This window comes from Camelus bactrianus, chromosome 4 (assembly GCF_048773025.1).
Source record: "Camelus bactrianus isolate YW-2024 breed Bactrian camel chromosome 4, ASM4877302v1, whole genome shotgun sequence".
NCBI classification, from domain to species: domain Eukaryota; kingdom Metazoa; phylum Chordata; class Mammalia; order Artiodactyla; family Camelidae; genus Camelus; species Camelus bactrianus.
The window spans coordinates 59,245,773-59,264,110 of record NC_133542.1 but is presented as its reverse complement, the minus strand read 5'-3'; the positions used below and the strand labels follow the sequence as shown (position 1 = coordinate 59,264,110).

General features: G+C 40.6%; 1 protein-coding gene and 1 non-coding gene across 5 annotated transcripts; both read right to left on the bottom strand.

The window, feature by feature from the left end:
* Positions 1–3,126: 3,126 nt before the first annotated feature.
* On the bottom strand, positions 3,127–18,322 carry PRPF4 (pre-mRNA splicing tri-snRNP complex factor PRPF4). 4 transcript variants are annotated; one of them, XM_045518272.2, is made up of 14 exons: positions 18,162–18,322; positions 17,210–17,390; positions 15,677–15,863; positions 11,680–11,767; positions 11,190–11,269; positions 10,920–11,013; positions 10,323–10,417; positions 9,102–9,160; positions 8,524–8,647; positions 7,051–7,140; positions 4,969–5,091; positions 4,751–4,858; positions 4,541–4,659; positions 3,127–4,031 (listed from the first exon to the last, which is right to left on the bottom strand). In XM_045518272.2, the coding sequence occupies exons 1-14, from the start codon at positions 18,186–18,188 to the stop codon at positions 3,838–3,840; spliced, it is 1,569 nt and encodes a 522-aa protein (XP_045374228.2). In that variant the 5' UTR covers positions 18,189–18,322; the 3' UTR covers positions 3,127–3,837. The 4 variants fall into 4 exon arrangements, with proteins under 4 accessions (XP_045374228.2, XP_010955534.2, XP_010955533.2 ...); XM_010957232.3 differs by having other exon boundaries at positions 17,210–17,387; XM_010957231.3 differs by having other exon boundaries at positions 17,210–17,387; positions 18,156–18,295.
* Positions 13,659–13,788, bottom strand: LOC123617455 (small nucleolar RNA SNORA11). The gene has a single exon (XR_006725598.1). It is a non-coding gene; the product is annotated as a small nucleolar RNA SNORA11 (small nucleolar RNA).
* Positions 18,323–18,338: the final 16 nt, after the last annotated feature.

Here is an 18,338-nt window from a genome sequence, read left to right as displayed (position 1 = left end):
TTGTGAGCAAATCTGTTTTGTCTTCCCCTTTTAGTTTTCTCTTTGGATCTCTTGCTTCCAGTCCCAGTAATGATCTGCATTCATTAATTCATTCACTTACTCATTCAACAACCAGTTGACAGGTGCTCTGTCAGAACTAGGGGAAGAGGACAGGATTATCCAGGGGTGGCAGAGAGTCCTCCCACCAGCAAGGAGGGCCTGTTTACTCAGCTACTTCTTGTACAAGATGATCTCGTCAGCATGCGGTTTATGGGGTGTTAAGTGTATAGAAGTTTCAAGGTGAAAGAAGCCAGGGTCAGTGGGTCAAAAGAAACCTGGGATTTAGAGGAAAAGGTTTTGACTCCTCCTGATAGGTGCAGGGTACAGCCCTGACTCCCGCAACTCCAGCCATTGTAATCCTGGCCTCAAGAAAGATGGCAGAAAACTGGACAGAGTAAAAGCCTTAGCTCCCATCACAGACCACGAAGGAAGCGGACCCGGGTTTTTATTCTGTATGACAGAATCTAGAACTGAGGAAAACTAGACAGAATTTGGATGCTTGGGCTGCTACTTGACTACAAGTTGCCACCTCTGCAGTGTCTAAAATCCTGATTTCTGCCTCCCCACTTTAAATATTGCCTGGTAGATAAAGCTCAGGGCTCTGGAACAATCTCAAAACAGTGAAAACACCATAACAAAAAGATAACACTTTTTGAGTTTTTTGGAATTTGTAGAATGAAGCTTTCAGAGGCCAGAAACTGAGTTGGTTTTATTTGCTCTGAAAAACAGTTTGTGAGTTTAATGAAACTAGCTTCTGTAAATTCTTAGGGGTCTTAATATACAAGATAGTCCAAAATAGCCAAGACACATATTTCACATTTAGTAAAACCAGTCTTAAGCTCTGCTGTGAAGAAAAAATTCTCCATTATGAAATTAGAAAGCTACCCACACATCCCACTAGGGAACTAGCACCTACCTCTCCATTTGCACCGTCAAAGATAATTACACTAAAGCTGGGGCTCGACCTCTCCCCATTGACTTCCATTTCTTTACACATCCTTACTCCTTAACCTTGTGGCAGGTAAATTAGGCAAAGATCTCACCATATTCTCAGAGCCATGAAGAACAGAGGAGCTGGGGGAAGCTCAGGAAGGAACACTTGCCTCTGTACTAGGGCCTACTGCTCAGAGTTAAGCAAGCTTCACTCCTATTTCATAGCTGGAACTGAGGCTCCCCAAGTTCAGCTACCTTGTTCAAGGTCACCCAGCTAGTATGTGCTGGAGGCCTTCCAGTCCAAGGAGAACTCAAACTCTTCAAGTGGCTGATTCACCAAAGACACAGCTTTGAGTATTCTTGGATAGGGAAGGATACACTTAACATTGTGGTACCTGGGGCATCTTGTTTTCACATTCAATAGTTCTAAACTTGGGGCAGTGAGTGCCATCCTTCCAGAAAGCATTTAGAAATCTCTGGTACTCCAATGAAGGGATGGGTTGTGCTTCTGGCTTTCAGCACTCCAGAGGTCAGGGATGCTAAGACATGCTACAATGCTTAAGACAGTTCTACACAAGAAAATATCATCTGTCCCAAAATGCAAATAGTTTCCTGTTGAATAACACTATAGGCAACTTGTAAGTTCATGAGGTAGAAGTGGTGAAATTACTTTAACTCCCTTTGGCATGAAGTCAGAATAAGATACAGTGACTCATCAAAAAGGCAGTATAAAAGGTAGAGTGGTTAGCTCAGGCTTTGTACAGGGAACAGGCCACGCTGGCTGGACTGGCCTTTTTGTGTGGCCAGTGTTGCCATCATACTCAATAAAGCCCCATGAAATCTCTTATAAGGTCACAGACAGACCAGGCTCCACAGCTCACTAATTAGGTAACCTGGAGCAAGTTACTTAACTTCTTTGAGCTTCAGTTTTATCTGTTAAAAAAAAAAAAGAGAGAATAATAATTAACTCATAAGACTGTGAGGATTAAATGATATGTCTCAACGTGACTGGCAGTGTCTAGGCAGAGAATTAAGTGCCCTGTTAAGTGACAGCGGTTGTATTTCTCTCACCACGGTCATGAAACGCCACACTTGGTTTATGCTCCTCAGTTAACTGCTTTCTGACAACGTTTCCAGTGAATATATATACCACATTTGTCTTGCCAAAGGCTTAGATGAAACGGTTTCACCTAGTTGCTACCTCTAAATCTCCTGGACCAGGAAAAAAAAAAAAAAAAAGAGTTTAATGGAATGAATGGTAAAATTTCAACTAGAAAACCTGAAAATCTTTAACATTTTTTTCAGATTGCATGCTAATACACTAATGTTCATTATTAGTTTATTCATATTACAAAAGTAGTAATGAAAAATAATTTCTTTTCATGGCTAACTATTGAGGAATAGAGTCTATTAATACTTAAATAATAGTGAAGTGCCCAAAGGAGGGCACAGCTGATAATCCAGAAGCTTACCAGGACATAGAATACACAACTGTTTAGTTATAACTGAAATCAGGTTAGATAGACTATTTAGCTACATACCACACACCAGCTTGCACAACAGCGGCAGACACGTCACTCTCAGCTTCCCTGCAACAGTCAAGTGTTTTGCATGTTAAAGGAGAAGCCATCATAGAAGCCCTTCTTGAATTCTCTACACACAATACTTTCTTCTCCCAAATTCCTATATTTTTGTATCAATTTACTGCAAACTTACATAGTTCAGTGGTTGTATACCTGGGGTGGAAAGAGGTTGAAGGTAACTGCTACATGGCCAATAAGTAAGAATTAAGAGTCCAGATCCAGTTCACTGGCAGTCTGGCCCAGTGACAATGCGACAGTCCTCTATTAAAAAAAAAAAAAAATCACTAACAGAATGCTTATTAAAGAATACGCCATATTTGAGCTCATTTGTTATACCTCAAACTAAAAAGATGGGACCAATGGCTGGGATACAGAAAACACTTAACTACACAAAAAAATTATTTTAAGGACAGTTTTTACCATGGGATTTCACTCTGTAACAAGTGTGTAATGAAGAATAAGGGAGGTTTGTTTAGTAATACCCATTAGAGATTCTTTCCAGAGTTACCATGATCTGAAGGTTACATTCTTTAAATACCCAATAGAAAAGAAGTTGCACAACAGAGACATGTTTGTTTTCTAAAAATTTCATTGAATATTGACACAATCGTCTAGTTTTGGGGTAACATGAAGGATGCCAAACCTCAAAGCAAAATGGGAGAATTGTTTTGATAAGGCAAATGTTCAGCTCTGAGCTTCCTGATGCAGTTAGCATTCCAAGTGAACTCGACAGAAGAGGTAAAATCTCCTCTATGGCATAACCGTGAGCGGAGCTGTGCCTGCCTCTTCACCTCCTGTTCTCGGGGCTCTCGCTCTGTCAGGCACTGTGAAGCCCTTGTGCGTTGAAACGTGCCTCTCAATTTGAGGGCTCCCAGACTGTAGTCCAGCCATCTTGCTCTGTGGTTCACACATAGTCCTGAAGCATGTACCACGTAATGCAAAGCCAAGTTTCAAGAATTAAAAATGGAGCCAGTCACAATCCTGAGTGCTGTGAGGGAGGCAATAGGGTATTCAAACAAAATATTAATAAAAACAATGTCTACGTAGTTCATGGCAGGGCTCAACAATGAAAATTAAAATTTCAACCATGAAAGGGATTCACCAACACCCAGGGACTGGGCTGCCTGCCTGGAGTTGGGGCTGATGTGGAAATCCAATTCTTTTGAGGATCTATACATGGTAATTGGCAAAAAACATGATAGAACAAAACACATCAATTCCTTTCTTTTGAAAATCGCTCTTAAGGGAGATGAGCTTAGAGAGTCCTTTTCCATGGTCCTGCCTATTCAGCCATCCAGAGCTTGAAGGTCCTGTCGTATGAGCAAGTGGCTATGAGCTGCCCATCAGAGGAAATGTCTAGGCCCATCACTTTGCCTTCATGGCCGGCCAGAGTCTTCAGTGGGGACCAGCCTGGGTGGGTCCAGATCTTGGCTGTATTGTCATAGGCACCAGTGAGCAAGAAATTCCCATGGATAGCTACAAAAGAAAAGAAGGGGTGCTGCTTGAGGAATTCAAAAGAGCGTAAGAAAATAAAAGCCCAAAAATCTGCTAGAACATAAAAGAAGGTATTTTCACATTCAGAAAAACCCAACACTCTGATCTATGTTTCTACTAGGCCTCTAGGAAGACAAGGACAACTACAGGCAGACTTAGGGGAAGAAATAACATTATTAGGGTCTTTCGGTTCTTTCCCCAAAAGACAATCTATCCAGAAAAACATGAAGGATTAAGTGCTTGGAACGTCTGTGGAAAAAAAAATGAAGCAAAACATTCATGGTAGTCTTCCTTACTTCCTAGAAACAAGCAGCATGCTGTGCCACGGCTCTGAAAGTGTGCCAGACAGAAGGAAATTACAATTTGTTCCTTCAACAGAGTCCAAATTCTCTCCTGTTCCACTTCCTAGTTAAGCTAATGCCTGGCCTGCATTCCCCAGAAGAGCAATCTGTCTGTCTGGCAATTAAGCCTACAATAGGAGGAAAGCTTACGCTCAAACTTGACACCAGTCACTAAGTTCTGATGGGCAGGGATGGTATAGATACAACGCCGCTGTCGAAGGTCCCACACTTTGCAAGTGTTGTCACCACTTCCAGTTGCAATGTGGTAGCTGTGGATCAGATGTAGTATCCAAGTTAGAAACAAAGAATACTTTCTAACCAATAACCCTCTCCACCCCTCCTTCAATGAGCTTATTTTACCCATTGGGGGAGAAATTTATTCCATAGATTTCCTTCAGGTGGCCCTCTAGGAACATGATACAACGTCCTGTGCGTAGGTCCCAAACTCGACCAAATGCATCCAGTCCCCTGATAAAAGAATTTATGAATGAACATCTTTAATCCAGTTGTCTGCGGAAGCAGGCATATGTAAGAGGTGAGACTACTGAGCTGCCCCGGCTATGTGGAAAAAGCCTTACCCAGTGCCAGCCAAAGAGCCATCTTGATGGAAGGCAATGTCATACACACCCATGCTGTGGCCTTCCTGATGCAGGATCTCCTCTTGAGCCTCCAAATCCCATAAGCGCCATGAACGGTCATAGCTAAGAAGTCAAACTAACAATTAACCAGTAGATAGCAGGGAGGGTACAGCTTAAAGTGGCAGAGCGCATGCTTAGCATGTAAGAGGTCCTGGGTTCAATCCCCAATACCTCCTCTAAGGAAAGTAAATAAATAAACCTAATTACCTCCCTCCCCACCTCAAAAAAAAACAACAACAATTAACCAGCAGATATTCAGTTCCTACAATGTGCAAAGTACTATAGTTGTAGTTCAAGCTATGTTTCTGAAGCCATTCACATAACCGTATTAATAAGAAATTCCTTTCTGACATAAACAATGCCTCAGTAACTAAGCATATGTGTCTTGAGTGCTAACTGGGAAACCATGGATTTCCTGTAAGCCCACTTCAGTGGCTATTTTAAAGAGAGAATTCCACAAGAATGGCCCAGCAAAGATTCTATTGCGCCTTCTTTCTTCCTTGGTTCCACTGTTATGTCCTTCTATTCACTGAGCATTTATTGGGCTCTAAATTGAATGCTAGGGATATAAAAATCAATCATAAACAAATAGATCAATAGAACAGAAGAGAGTAGAAACAGACCCAAAGACATGGTCAAATGTTTTTTCAATGAGGCTGCCAAAACAATTTCAACAGAGAAAGGAAAGTCTCTTCAATAACTGGTGGTAGGACTGTTACACACATGGAAATAAAGACAAAACAAAGAACCCTCAATAAAAAAAAATGGGCAAAGCACGTGGAGATTGAACAAAAGAGGGTATACAAATGGTCAATAAGCATAGCACAGAATATTCAAAACCAACAGTCCTTAGGGTAAAAAAGTTTGGAACCATGAGATTTCACTACACAGTTGCTAGGCTGGGCAAAATGACACGATGGACAACACCAAATGTTGGCAAGAATGTGAAGCAACCAGAATTCTGGGAACGTAAAATGGTACCATCACTATGGAAAACCACTTGGAAGTTTAAAAGAAGTTAAATATACATTTACCCCATGACCCTGTAATTGCATTCCTAGGTATTTATTCAAGAGAAAGGAAAGAAAAACATGTCCACAAAAAGAACCGTACAAGAATATTTATAGCAGCTTTATTCTGACTAGCCAAAACCTGGCAACAGCCCAAGTGTCCATCAATAGGAAAATGGATAAACAAACTGGCAGAGCCATACAACTGAAAATTCCTCAGCAATAAAAAGGAACTACTGAAAGAAAGAAAAAAAAAGAGCAAAAAAAAAAAAGGATACATGCAATGACACGAATGAATCTTAAAAATGTCACACTGAGTAAAAAAAAGCCACAAATGAGTTCATACAGCATGAACAAACAGAATTAATTTATGGTGACAGAAATCAGGTCAATGGTTGCTTTAGAAAGGGGAGCTGACTAAGGAAGGGCATGAGGGAACTTTCTGGGGTGATGTAAATGTTCTATTGACAAGGGTATAGCTGTTAGCGTAACTGACGCAGTCTTGGGCCAGTACAATTCCTCCTTATCTTGCTGACCCTGCCCAGAACTGTACTGTGCAGTAATCACTTCTTTGTCGTCAAGGGCTATGTTGTTAACAGAATCACTAGGACCAGGTGGCCTCTATGCTCTGTTAGTTCCCAAACAATGAGGAAGACCTTTGCGGATGTATTCCCAGGGACCACAAGATTAGTTACCCATTCATAAATGTTGACTTAGGAATGTACTTCCTGTTTCCAAGCCTGTACCCCCACACCCTAGGTTAACTCTAACACTGTCCCAGTGGCCCCTTGAGGGAGTGGGGTGCAGCTGTGAATCCTTCTGGATCGCTGTCTGCTGGATCCCACCCTGTGAGTGAGTTACCCTATAATACTCTGATCCATCTGCTTTATTGTAGTCCAAGAAATTCTTACCTGAAAGATCTCTGCTCTAGAAATTTACCTGGCAGTTAGCTATAAAGGGTTAGCAAGATGCCAAAGGCCTATATGGACAGAACAGTAAGAGGATGGCTTACCAGGTGGTACCTAAGAAACGTCCCGATGGGTGCCACATTACACGGGCTACACGCACTGTATGACCTTCAATGTCTGCCACTGGTTCATCACTGAAAAGAAATCAAACATATGTATGTAAACTTTCTTACAGTCATGTAAATACTCATTAAATTTATTAACTGTTGTGCACAGATGCACCCATTCTACATGATTTGACAAGCCAGAATGCAACTTAACTTGTTATTGTTAAAATTTTAGGGCTAATGATATTTTTACTCACTTCCCAGGGTTATACAAGCTTTGGGACTATTTCATGCGCCTACAGGGCAAAACTGTCCATAGCACTTCAATAAACACCATCTTTCTGTTTCAATTCACTATGATAATAAACTCTTAATGCTATACCATTAGAGAAAGTAAGAGATATTTCAGCCTGACAAGCAAAATAATCTCTCTGCACCAAAGAAGTGTTCAGATTCTAGAAAGAAAACAAACTTCTATAGAGACGTGAGGCTATATCAAACAGTTCTGGTGCAAGTGGATTACAGATAAATTTTTCTCAAACTTTAGCTTGTTCAAGGATCCACATGAAAGAAGGAACTCCTAAATCAAGGCTTAGTTTCCTTTTGGTGGCCATTAAATTCTACTACCCAGCAACCACAGAAAGAACACCTGAAACACCAGCGAAAGGAAGTAAACATGAACCCTAAAGAGAGCAATTAAAAAGGGAACAATGTCAGTGTGCATACAAAGAACTAGTCAAAGCCCTAGGGGAACAAATATTGCTATGTTATTACCAAAGCCAATTAAAACTTGCTGTGCTCAGAGGTAAGACCCTGTCTGGCAAAGAGGAGAGACACTAATTAGCTCTTTACAAAATCCTGGAACAAAAGTCTCATGTGCTTTTTTCCCAAAGAAAACTAAACAATTGCACTCAGATGTCTTTTAGCCAACAAAATGCTTCCAAAAATTTCTCGGAAAATAATAATCACAAACAAATTAAAAAAAAAACCTGTTGTAATTGGAAAATACAGTCTAGGTAAAGGATGATGCTGTTGGGAGGGGCTGTCAATTCTCTGGCAATACTGCCAGGGAGAACCTTTTTCCTCTCCCCTGTGGCTGTTTGCTAAGGACCAATGCGCTGCCTAGAAAATTATCTTTAGTCAACCTACCAAATAGTGCATTTCACCAATGTCAATCTATTGCATGGGAAGTATGATGGATCCTTCCAGAATAACTGGAGCCAGGAAACAGTGGCTATTATGTTAGAGGCAAAAATCAAGGTACAAAGTTAACAAGAGGGAAAACCTTACACAACTCCTCTGATGAGAAAAGGTCTAAGAAAAAAACCCTCCTTTTCATTTTCTCATCAAGTTACTCTGACTCTTAGCATCTCTGGGGTTAAAAGCCATATTTTCAGGCCTCAAGGACCGACCAATCAACTACTTACTTTAGTGACTGCAGTGTGGACAGAACAGAACAGTAATAGTCACCTGTCAAGGCTCCAGAGCTTCACAGAACCATCAGCAGCACAAGAGGCCAGATTGACATCTTTTTTGTCCAAGGAGACAGTAGATTTAGGATGGAATACAATTGCTCCTACGTTTGTGTTATGGCCTGAAGGAGTGTTAAGAGATGAAAGTTAAAGGGTTCCTGCTCCCTTATAACTTACATGTAAACACAGACAATGAGTATATTATATATATGTATACACACACACATACATATATATATCCGGGAACATGTGGACATAGAGTTTTAAAGTGGCTATTTAACTGTTTAAAAAAACTAATTTAACATATAAATGACATTGAAAAAGAAAAACACAATAAAACTTTTTTAGTTTAGAGATTGCAAACGCCAGAGTAGGGCGGGACATGAACGAAAAGTGTTATGTATATGAAGTCATTATAATCCAGCCCCGCAGTCAGAGAAAATCAAGCCAAGTCAAATCAAATCAAGAATCAATCTTCTGTGTACTGGGTCTGAGTGTCAGACAGAGTTTGAGAGTAGTGTTTGACAGAGTTCACACTGGGAAAAAGGCTGAGATTTAGGGAAGATTCTAACTCACCTCGAAGCGTGTGAAGGAGGTTGCAATCCGGAACAGACCAGAGCTTGCAAAGCCCACTCCTATCAAACACAAAGGAAAGCATCTCAGCCAGGGTTGGTCTGGGAAGGAAAAGGTACCTCGGTAACATTACTAAAGGACAATCTCTTCTCACTCTCAATAAATGTCACAGTGGCAAACAAAAAAGAAAAAGGGTTAGAGAAGAAAGCTATATCCAGGTCTCATGCAACCAGAGGCCTCTACTGGACTATTTCGGATCAATCTGTAAGGAAACATAGGATAAATTAAACTATCCAATAGTAATACTAATAATGAGACTATCTCCTTAAGTATTCATAGCATTTTGCTGCTCACAAAGTACTTAAATTTTTTTTTTAAGTTTTATTTTGGGAAAATTTCCAACAAATTACTTTCATACCTATCATTTCAAATGAATGATCATTTCTACTTTACAGTGAAGCAGTGAAGGGAACTGAGACTTGCACAGGTGGAGGGATCTGTATACGTCCCTGGCTTTCTCCTGAACCACAGTCTCAACTTCTGCCTAGTCAAGTAGTTCCTGCATGTACAACGTAACAAAGTTTCCCCTCTCACCAGATGACCATGTCCCACAAAAGCAACTAAATAACTAAACAGAGCAAAACAACAGAGTTAACACATCCTAAGAGTTTTTTGCTTATGTGGTGACAAGTAGAAAACAAAGGGGGAGAGGGTATAGCTCAGTGGCAGAGCGCATGCTTAGCATGCACAGGGTCCTGAGTTCAATCCCCAGTCCCTCCCTCCGAAAAACAAAACAAAAAAAACCACAGTGTAAGTCATGTTTACCAAGTCTTTACACTAGGAACTATCAAGGCAAAATGCAGTATCTCATCCTACTTTACAGATAAGAAAACTGAAGCTTACAGAGGTTAAGTATCTTACCTAGGTCACAAAACTAAAGAAGAAAAGCTATACTGAGGTGTGTATACCTGTCAGTCTATGAGCTCACTATACATCTGCTCCAAAACGATGCTAGTGTCATGGATCTCTGGGGTCCCTTATGATAGTAAGAACTGCAATGGAAGGCTGTATTGTAAAATACAATGGTTAACCACTAGCAGCTCTAGTTTGGTGTGGTCATGAGAAACAGAGGCAAATGGTACAGAAACAGCCTTCTAAGACAAATGCTGATTTTTTTCCCTGAACCCCAAGTAAGAAAAAAGATCACTGTAAAATGGGACTTACCAGCAAGCTGTAGCCAGCATTTTGGAATTGGGACTGAAGTGACAGTAGGAGATAGGCCGATCATCCCCAATCTGACTGCAGAAATTATTCAAAGACTTAAAAAAAAAAAAAAAGGTAAACAAGGGATCATTAACAGGCTAATCCAAACTTTCTTGGTTTTCCCATCATAAAAAAAAAAAAAAAAACTTGCTCGTTTTAACCCACCCCAAGATTCTTTCACTTTTTTTTGGTTAGGAGACTCTTATCTGAATGAATGAATGGAGTCAAAGCTCATCTGGAACCCCAGCATGCTGTTTTCTTCAGTCGTAATATCACTAGCTCTGTGTCAGCTAATACAAACAGGAAAGCCGTGGCGAGGTCTAAAGTACAGTCTGACACGTTAAAAGGGAGAATTAAAGAGCAGGGCCGTTGGCCTCTGCCAAGTGCAGAGTACAGTGGGTGCCTGCCACCTGAATTGGCGGCTCCTCCCAAACAGAAACAGTGTAAGCAGGGAGGAGTGTGTACAGCTGCCTTCCCCTTCCTAGGGGTGGGCTCAGGACAACAGCTAATAAACATCTAAGAATCTTTAATATTGGACCATCGCCCAGAGCATCCTACCCGAAGAGATTTGTGCAGTTCTTGCATCTGGGAGGTTCTGGTTGTCTCAGGAATCTCTTTATGAAGACGGGCCTCTTCCAAGCGTTTCATTGCCCTGTGACACAGTAACAACACTACTACTATGAGCAAACAGGCTGGAAACAAAGGTCCACACAAGTCTCTCTTCCACTTAATTTCAATTAACCACCACAATTTATAAAGCAGATTTGCAGTCCCTGGGAGGAAATAAGAAAAAGTATGCTTCTCTCTCCTTCTTTAGGCTCTCCTTACCTGGGCAGTGAATAATTAGCAATCCATAGTCTAGCGACCTTCAGGCTGTTTGGTCCTTCATGGTACCAAGTTTGCTGATACTGAAAGTTAAAGTAAGAGCAGAAATGTCAAGTCTGAAGCATTTCTTCCCCTTTCATAGCTGTCAACCTGCTATTGTAACTGCCAGAAGAAAGGAGAATTAGTTCAGCAACAGGATGAAATCAGGTGTATGTGCTTTCTACTGTGTTTCTTTCTATGAGCTCCTATTGGATGGCTTCTGGTTCCTTGTTAAAAGTGGCATCAGGAATACTATGGTTCTTTCCTGAATGAGAAACTCACTTACCTCTGTTTATATCTACACAGGAGCCACAAACTATTTTCAACAACTATTTCTGAACAGTAAGGTCAACGCCCTCCTTCCCCTAACAAAGTAAAACACTGAAAACAGAAAATGAGAGCTATCCCCTTGTGTCCTGCATGTCTGTACTATGAAGCTAGAGACATATTTTACCTCTTCTTTGGACTTCTTAGATTTCTCATCATCTTTTTTGGTCTTTTTTAAGGCATCAGTACCGACTACTGAGAGGATATTTCTTAACCTGTAACAAAAAAGATCAGAATTTAAACAGAGCTGAGATGAGATTGTGAAAAGTATACCTAAGAAGGGAGCAGACTTTTTCTACTCTCTCACCATTCAAACCCCCAGCAACCTTCTTTAAGAGTCAATTTGTAATCCTTAAACTTCCAGTGTGATTTCTCCTACTCAACAGTCTTTATCTGAAGATTTCCTAAATTGAACTATAAGCAATTACCCTGCTCAATTTACAGTCCGCTAGCGCCATCTGCTACCACTTGGGCTGTGAATACAGATAACCTTCACTCAGTGCCACCATGCGCTGGAAACTGATTCAGATGCTAAGTACAAAAAAATGAGTAAGAAACAGTTCTTGATTTCAAGTAGCATAACTGGGGGTGGGGAATGGACAGACAGAAAGTGACAGAGACCATAGTATTTTACATTAAGCATTGTAACAGTGTTAAGTGCAGGGTGCTAACAGTAATCATATAAGGAGTAAATAACCTAGGCTTGGAGGGAGAATCAGGAAGGCTTCGTGGAGGAGGTGTTACCTAAACTGAGTCCTCAATTTATCAGGTTAATAGGTTAAGAATGGGAAAGGACAGTTGAGGCAGAGGATTCAACCAATGTAAAAGTCTAGAGGAAAGAAAAGCATATTGAGCTCAGAATCACAAACAGTTCAGTACGACTGGAGCAAGGAGTACTGGAAAAGGGATGGTGAGAGAGATAAGGCTGCAAACCTAAGTAGGAGCCAGGTCACATACCACTCCTCATGCCCTGATAAGGAGGATTTACATTTGAGAAAGATTCCCGGAGAAGTATGGAGAATGGACTGTAGACGGATGAACAAAGGCGGGGAAATCAGACAGTATACTGTTGTACGAATCCCGAGCCTTAACGGTGGACCGAATTAGGACAGTGGCAGTGGGGACTCAAGACAATAACCTAAGGGACACAATAAGACAGACTTTGTTGTTGAAGACAAAAAATAAACAACAATAAAAGTACACTTTTGAAAGGCTAGCAAGAAAACAACCTATCATGATAGAGCCTAATGGGGGGCCTACCTTACAAGGAGTCAGGTGTTACGAAGGGTTTCTTTCTTTCTTCCTTTTTTTTTTTGAGGGTAATTTATGCTTTTATTTGCCAGTATAACTTAACTACAGTGGAATGTAAACTTTTCTTGCTTAAAAAATACATTTTACATCACAATCTAACAAACACACACACATATAATCTGTATACATATATACAGAACTGAAACAAGAGTTTTGCCAAAAATGTCTACCCTGAGAGTTCTCTTTTTTTTTAAGACTTTTTTTTTGGGGGTGGAAGCAGTTTTAGGTTTACAACAAAATTGACAAGAAAGTACACAAATTTCCCATATGCCCCCTCCTCTCCACACACATGCATAGCCATAATCAACATCATTCACCACAGTGGTGTTTTTTGTTTTTTTTTTTAAACCAAGGATGAACATACACCGACACATCCTAGTTACCAAAGTCCACAGTTCACCTTAGGGTTCATGCTAATACAGTGGCTAGTGTTGCACATTCTGTGAGTTTGGACAAATGTATAACGACATATATCCACCATTATAATGTCATATAAAGTATTTTCATTGCCCTAAAAGACTTCTGTACTCTGTGTATTCATCTCTCCTCTTTCCCCAAACTCCTGGCAACCACTGATCTTTTGACTGTCTCCACTGTTTTGCCTTTTCCAGAATGACGTATAGAATCTTTCTTTTTTTTGGTTCCCTTGAAAGGAGAGGTTCAAAGCCTTTATTATCAGCCTACCTATGCATGGACTGGATAGGCTCTTGGTGGCAAACTCTGCCACTAAATACTGTAGCTTTTCTTCCAATACTGAGCACTATGCCCAGGAGCAAAGTGGAGGTGCAGGGGCACATGTGTAGGGCATTTGCTAATAGGAAGGTCACAAGTTTTGTGCCCCTTATTACAATGAACCCAGATTCCTGTTGGGTGTGTTGTAAACAGAGGAGCCATTTCTTCAGGCTCCCTGCTCTGAGCACACCCCAGAAAGGCTTCTTTGAGGTGGCATTTATGCCGAAACGAAAAGAATAAAAGGGCTCTCCCTAAAAGGCAAGAGAGGGAAAAGAGAAAAATTAAGTGGAAAGACAGAAAAAGAGCTTGAGTATCCCAGAAGGCTCATTATGGTTACTATGTCTAATAAGCTAAAGAAAGGTGACACAAGGTAAGAATGAAGAGTATGATTAGGAGTTTTTCACTCTAAGTTCAATAAGAAGACACTATAGGATTTTAAGCAAGCAATTAACACATGCTTGGAGCTATTCTAACAGTCAAAATGTGAAAGCAATTGAGATAGACAGAAGAGGACACACTGGAGGTACATTTGAGAAGTAGAATAGACTAGGTTTTGCTGATGGGGTACACAAAAGGTGAGGCAGGATTTCAACTGCAAACTGTGTGAATGGTAGTAGTATTCACAAGGAGAATAGGAAAAGGATGGAAAACAGACGAGTTCAATTTAGATATTTCAAGTTTGAAGTATCTGCAGAATAGCTAGGCTACAGAGATCTGGGAGTCATCAGAATACATGGGAAACATGTCATGAGAATGGATCTGATCACTCAGGGTTAGTGTAGGATAAAGGCAAAGAACAGCAGTATATAAGGGTTACGAAGGGGAAAAAGAAGCTTAAAAGAATCAGTAAGAGAAATGGGAGGAAAATTGAGAGGATCTGGTCTTATGAGAGCCAAGAAAAGGGAGTGTTTGAAGCAGGGAATGGGTGGCGGGCAGTGTACTAGGGCTATCTTAGTAAAGATGAGTTGATGACCTTAATATAGAGCAATTTCAGTGTGGTAACAGTCAATCAGTTTGCAGTGGGTTGAAGGGTAAATGAGTAGTAAGGGCCTTAAGAGAGTAAATGTAACGAGTGAGGAGTCGTTACAAGTTCTGAAGAGGCAGGCAGGCCATAGGAAAGGGGGCTCATGGTGGGAGGGGTAGGCTGTTATCTGTATTTCCAAAGGGACTTGCTGTGCCAACAGCTTATGGGTCACTGGTTCTCCAAGGGCAAAGGGTGGGCAGGTGGTGGCACCGAGCCTCCTCTAACACTGTGCCCTAGTGGAGAAAGCACTGACCTGTCCTGCCCCCCAAACCCCCTCTTCTGACATACCTTCTGCACCGCTCCCATTAGGACAATCAGTCCCCTTCCACCTGGGAAACCTCTTTACTCTCTCCCCTCTAGCCCTTCTTGGCACCCAGCCACCTGCCCAGGGGTGCCTCCACCTCTCCCATCCATCCACTCTTGTGGCCAGCCCAGCTGGTTTTGCAAGATACTGGATTGGTGCACAGAGATTTTTTTTCCCCTATAATTTAAACATGCCCAGCACTGTTGGTTCTATTTAAATGAACAGAAGATTAAACGTGTCAATTACAAAAACTAAGAAAAAAAAGACATAATGAAGGGGAAAGATGAAATAGTGGATAGAAAAACAAGAGAAGGTCCTCATTATTGTGTATGAATAGCCTGCCAGTAAGAGATTTTGTCACCTTAAAATCACAAGAGGAGCATTATCTGAGGACAGCGCCTCTTTTCAATAACACCCAAAAAACTTACTATATGTTTCATGTTGTTGACAAAGAATGTGTTTGTTGTTTACATTTTCAGAGTTCAGTAACAAGTGAGTTTAGTAACAACTCACAACTCCACACTGAGAAGAAAAAGGGAGGGAGCACGTTAATATCCTCTTCAAAGTTCACAAAAAATAATCAGTAGTGGAGTAAAAATTGGCCCAAGACTCAGATTATGGGTTAAATTACATTAACACAACTTAATAAGATATTCTGTCAACATTCTACTAAAGTTCTAGCTTTGGACCAACGGAAATTTGAAACTAAAACTCTGTGAATAAAAGAGAAGAGTAAATATTCAGAAAGGGTACCTTTCTCTTCTTTCAGCAGGACCCTCTCCAAAAAGTGTGATGGGCTCCCCCAAGGCTCTAAGGCAAGCCTTGACTTCTGAGTCATCTGTGGAAACATTGATTTGCCGGGCTCGCTTCCTTCTCTCAAATTCTGCTAATACTTCGGCCTGTCGCTCACTGATGTGCTCTTCAATTTCAAACACTTCTCCTACAAAAAAGAACAGGCAACATGGGCATAATTATCAGATCTTCTTTAAGCAGGGAGAAAGAAAGAATGTCTTGCAATTAGAGTCTGTATGCCTGGAAGGAAAATTTACCATCTAATCTATTACACACTTCACAGCTAACTGTTTCTCAGTTTATTTAGATATGCTAAACATAGAAAACTAATGACAGTTTTAAAAGGGGGGGCGGGGGAGAGCAGGAAAATGGTTCAAGTCATTTTGTTTCATTTGGCAACCTTACACCTATAAAAACACACAGTTTACAAGAGAAAATGAGTATGAAGCACCTTTAGCAAATGAGTTAACTAGGCTTTCTATCCACAAGATAAATAGAAAAATTATTTTAACAACTGCCAAAACTATTCTCTAAAACAGTCTCAGTGTAGGGGCAATTACAAATGTAACTTGTAAACTGAAAATAATTACCATGAAAGTGATATTCCTTGACTGTGTCTCTTTGGATAATCTAGCAGTTAGTTTTAAAACCCCACACCAAATAAAAGCATTTGCGTGAAAAAGTACAGTGGTGATGCAGTTATGTTTAAAACAACATAAAAAGGTTAAAGTCACTAAAGTGCATGTGTATAGAAAAGAAAATGTGTGGGAGGATCAATGAGAAATCTGACAGAAGTCCTATCTACAGAGAAGTCTTTTGATTTTATATGCTTCTCTACTGTTAGAATTTCTTATGACAAACATGAACAATTTTATTTTAAAAATACTGTGGACCACTAGTTACTGACATGAAAAGATATCCTCAACAGTATATAGAGTAAAAAATACATGTTACAATTTATCATGGTTTCACTTGTGAAAAAAATTGTATTTTTATAGTTTTATTTCTTATAAAGCTATAGCCCGTATTGAAAAGAATTATGGGTTTTTCTACTTCACACATTTCTACACTGTTTAATGCCTTTCAAAATAAAAATGGCTATTACTTTTTTAATTTAAAAGATACTTCATTTTGGGTGAAAAATAATTAGAAAACTGAAAAAAGGAGAATATTATGAACCACAGTAGCTCCAAACCAATGCCAGAATTATGCTACATCTCCAGAAGATAAATGGAATCAGTTTGAATCCAAATACACACTAGATAAATTCCTTGTAAAATTACTAACAATTCATAGAAGAAAAACTGTATAAAAATTTTTAAGAAAACAGTTCTCTAGATAATGCTAAATGGGATAGGCAGAGTTCAGCCTTACTTAAGTGAAAGTTTAAAATTTGAAATTTTTTGATACTAATGATATCTAGGTTTAGGAAGTTAATCATCACAGAAAATTTGAGCACCAAAGGTAAAGATGGACTCACAATTTGGATCTTACCAGAGGTTATGTTAATATTTCCTGCTTCAATTCCTGCTTTAAGTCCTTCTTTTCCCAAAATCCCAGACTCTCCTTTGGCCAGACGCTCCCTCTCCTTCTCTTCCAAACTGCCATAATAGATGTGTGGTTTCTTCACAACAGAAGCGACTAAGTCATCAGGTGCCTTAGTTTTGGTTGCCTGCTAAATCAAATACCTGGATTAACAAAGCTTAATTTTAGCAATTTACTAGGCTTCCCGTAAGGATGAAGCTCATGCAGAGCTTCAATCCTATTTCCTCCCCAAAGAAAAGGACAAATTGGACACCAGTTAAGACTTGTTTTCACTGATGGGGATGGGGGGGGGGGATTCCAGTCTCTCAATCACCTAAGTTTTGCACATAGGAAGAGGTGGATAAAACTATGAATTTATCTTGGTGATTTTTCTAGCAAAGGTTTGCTTTGGAACATGTTTACTTCAGTCAAAGTGCGCTCACTCTCTCTTGGGTTTTATGAAACATCCAGGGTGACTGCTCATCACAGGGGATTTCAAGGATAACTGAAATAACCAACGCGATGTTAAGGGGGAACAAGTTACAGTTACTGGCCTATATATTTCAAACGTTTTCAGAAGTAAGACAGTAGATATGACGTTAGGAGGCCTCATTACAATTAAGGGGTCTGACATTGACAAAAACCTTGGACAAGACACTACTCCCTTTCAGAACTCCGTCTCTGGATCAGATGGAAGAGGTTATTTAAATTTCGTGGGCTGGGGAGGTACTGAGACGTTAATGAGCTAAAATATATGAAAGCACTTAGGGATAAGGAAAACGCTGCCCCGCTCTCTAAGAACAAACTGAGTCTGGCACCATTCTCAGCCCTCCATCGCCGGAGCCCGTTCCCTAACGGCCCCGTTCCGCAGGGACTCCCCCACCCCTCCGAGCTCCCTGCAAGAGTGAGCTGAGACCTGTACCGTGGAGGAGGCTCGTGAGGAAGCCATGCTGGGCTCCGGGGCCGCGAAGCCCCAAAGCAAACCGTGCTCTTCCTTTCAGACCGTCCACCGCGCGCCCAGCAAAGCGGAACTACGTCACCAACCGGAAGGGGGCCGGAGGCCGACGCAGCGTCCTGGGCGGCGTGGAGCATGATGGGA

Coding starts and splice junctions, on each gene's coding strand:
- PRPF4 (XM_045518271.2), bottom strand. CDS start 18,188: ATGGCTTCCTCACGAGCCTCCTCCACGGTACAG. Junction 17,391..18,155: donor GAGCCTCCTCCACGGTACAG/GTCTCAGCTCAC, acceptor TATTTGATTTAG/CAGGCAACCAAAACTAAGGC. Junction 4,859..4,968: donor GGCTCTTTGGCTGGCACTGG/GTAAGGCTTTTT, acceptor TTCTTTTATCAG/GGGACTGGATGCATTTGGTC.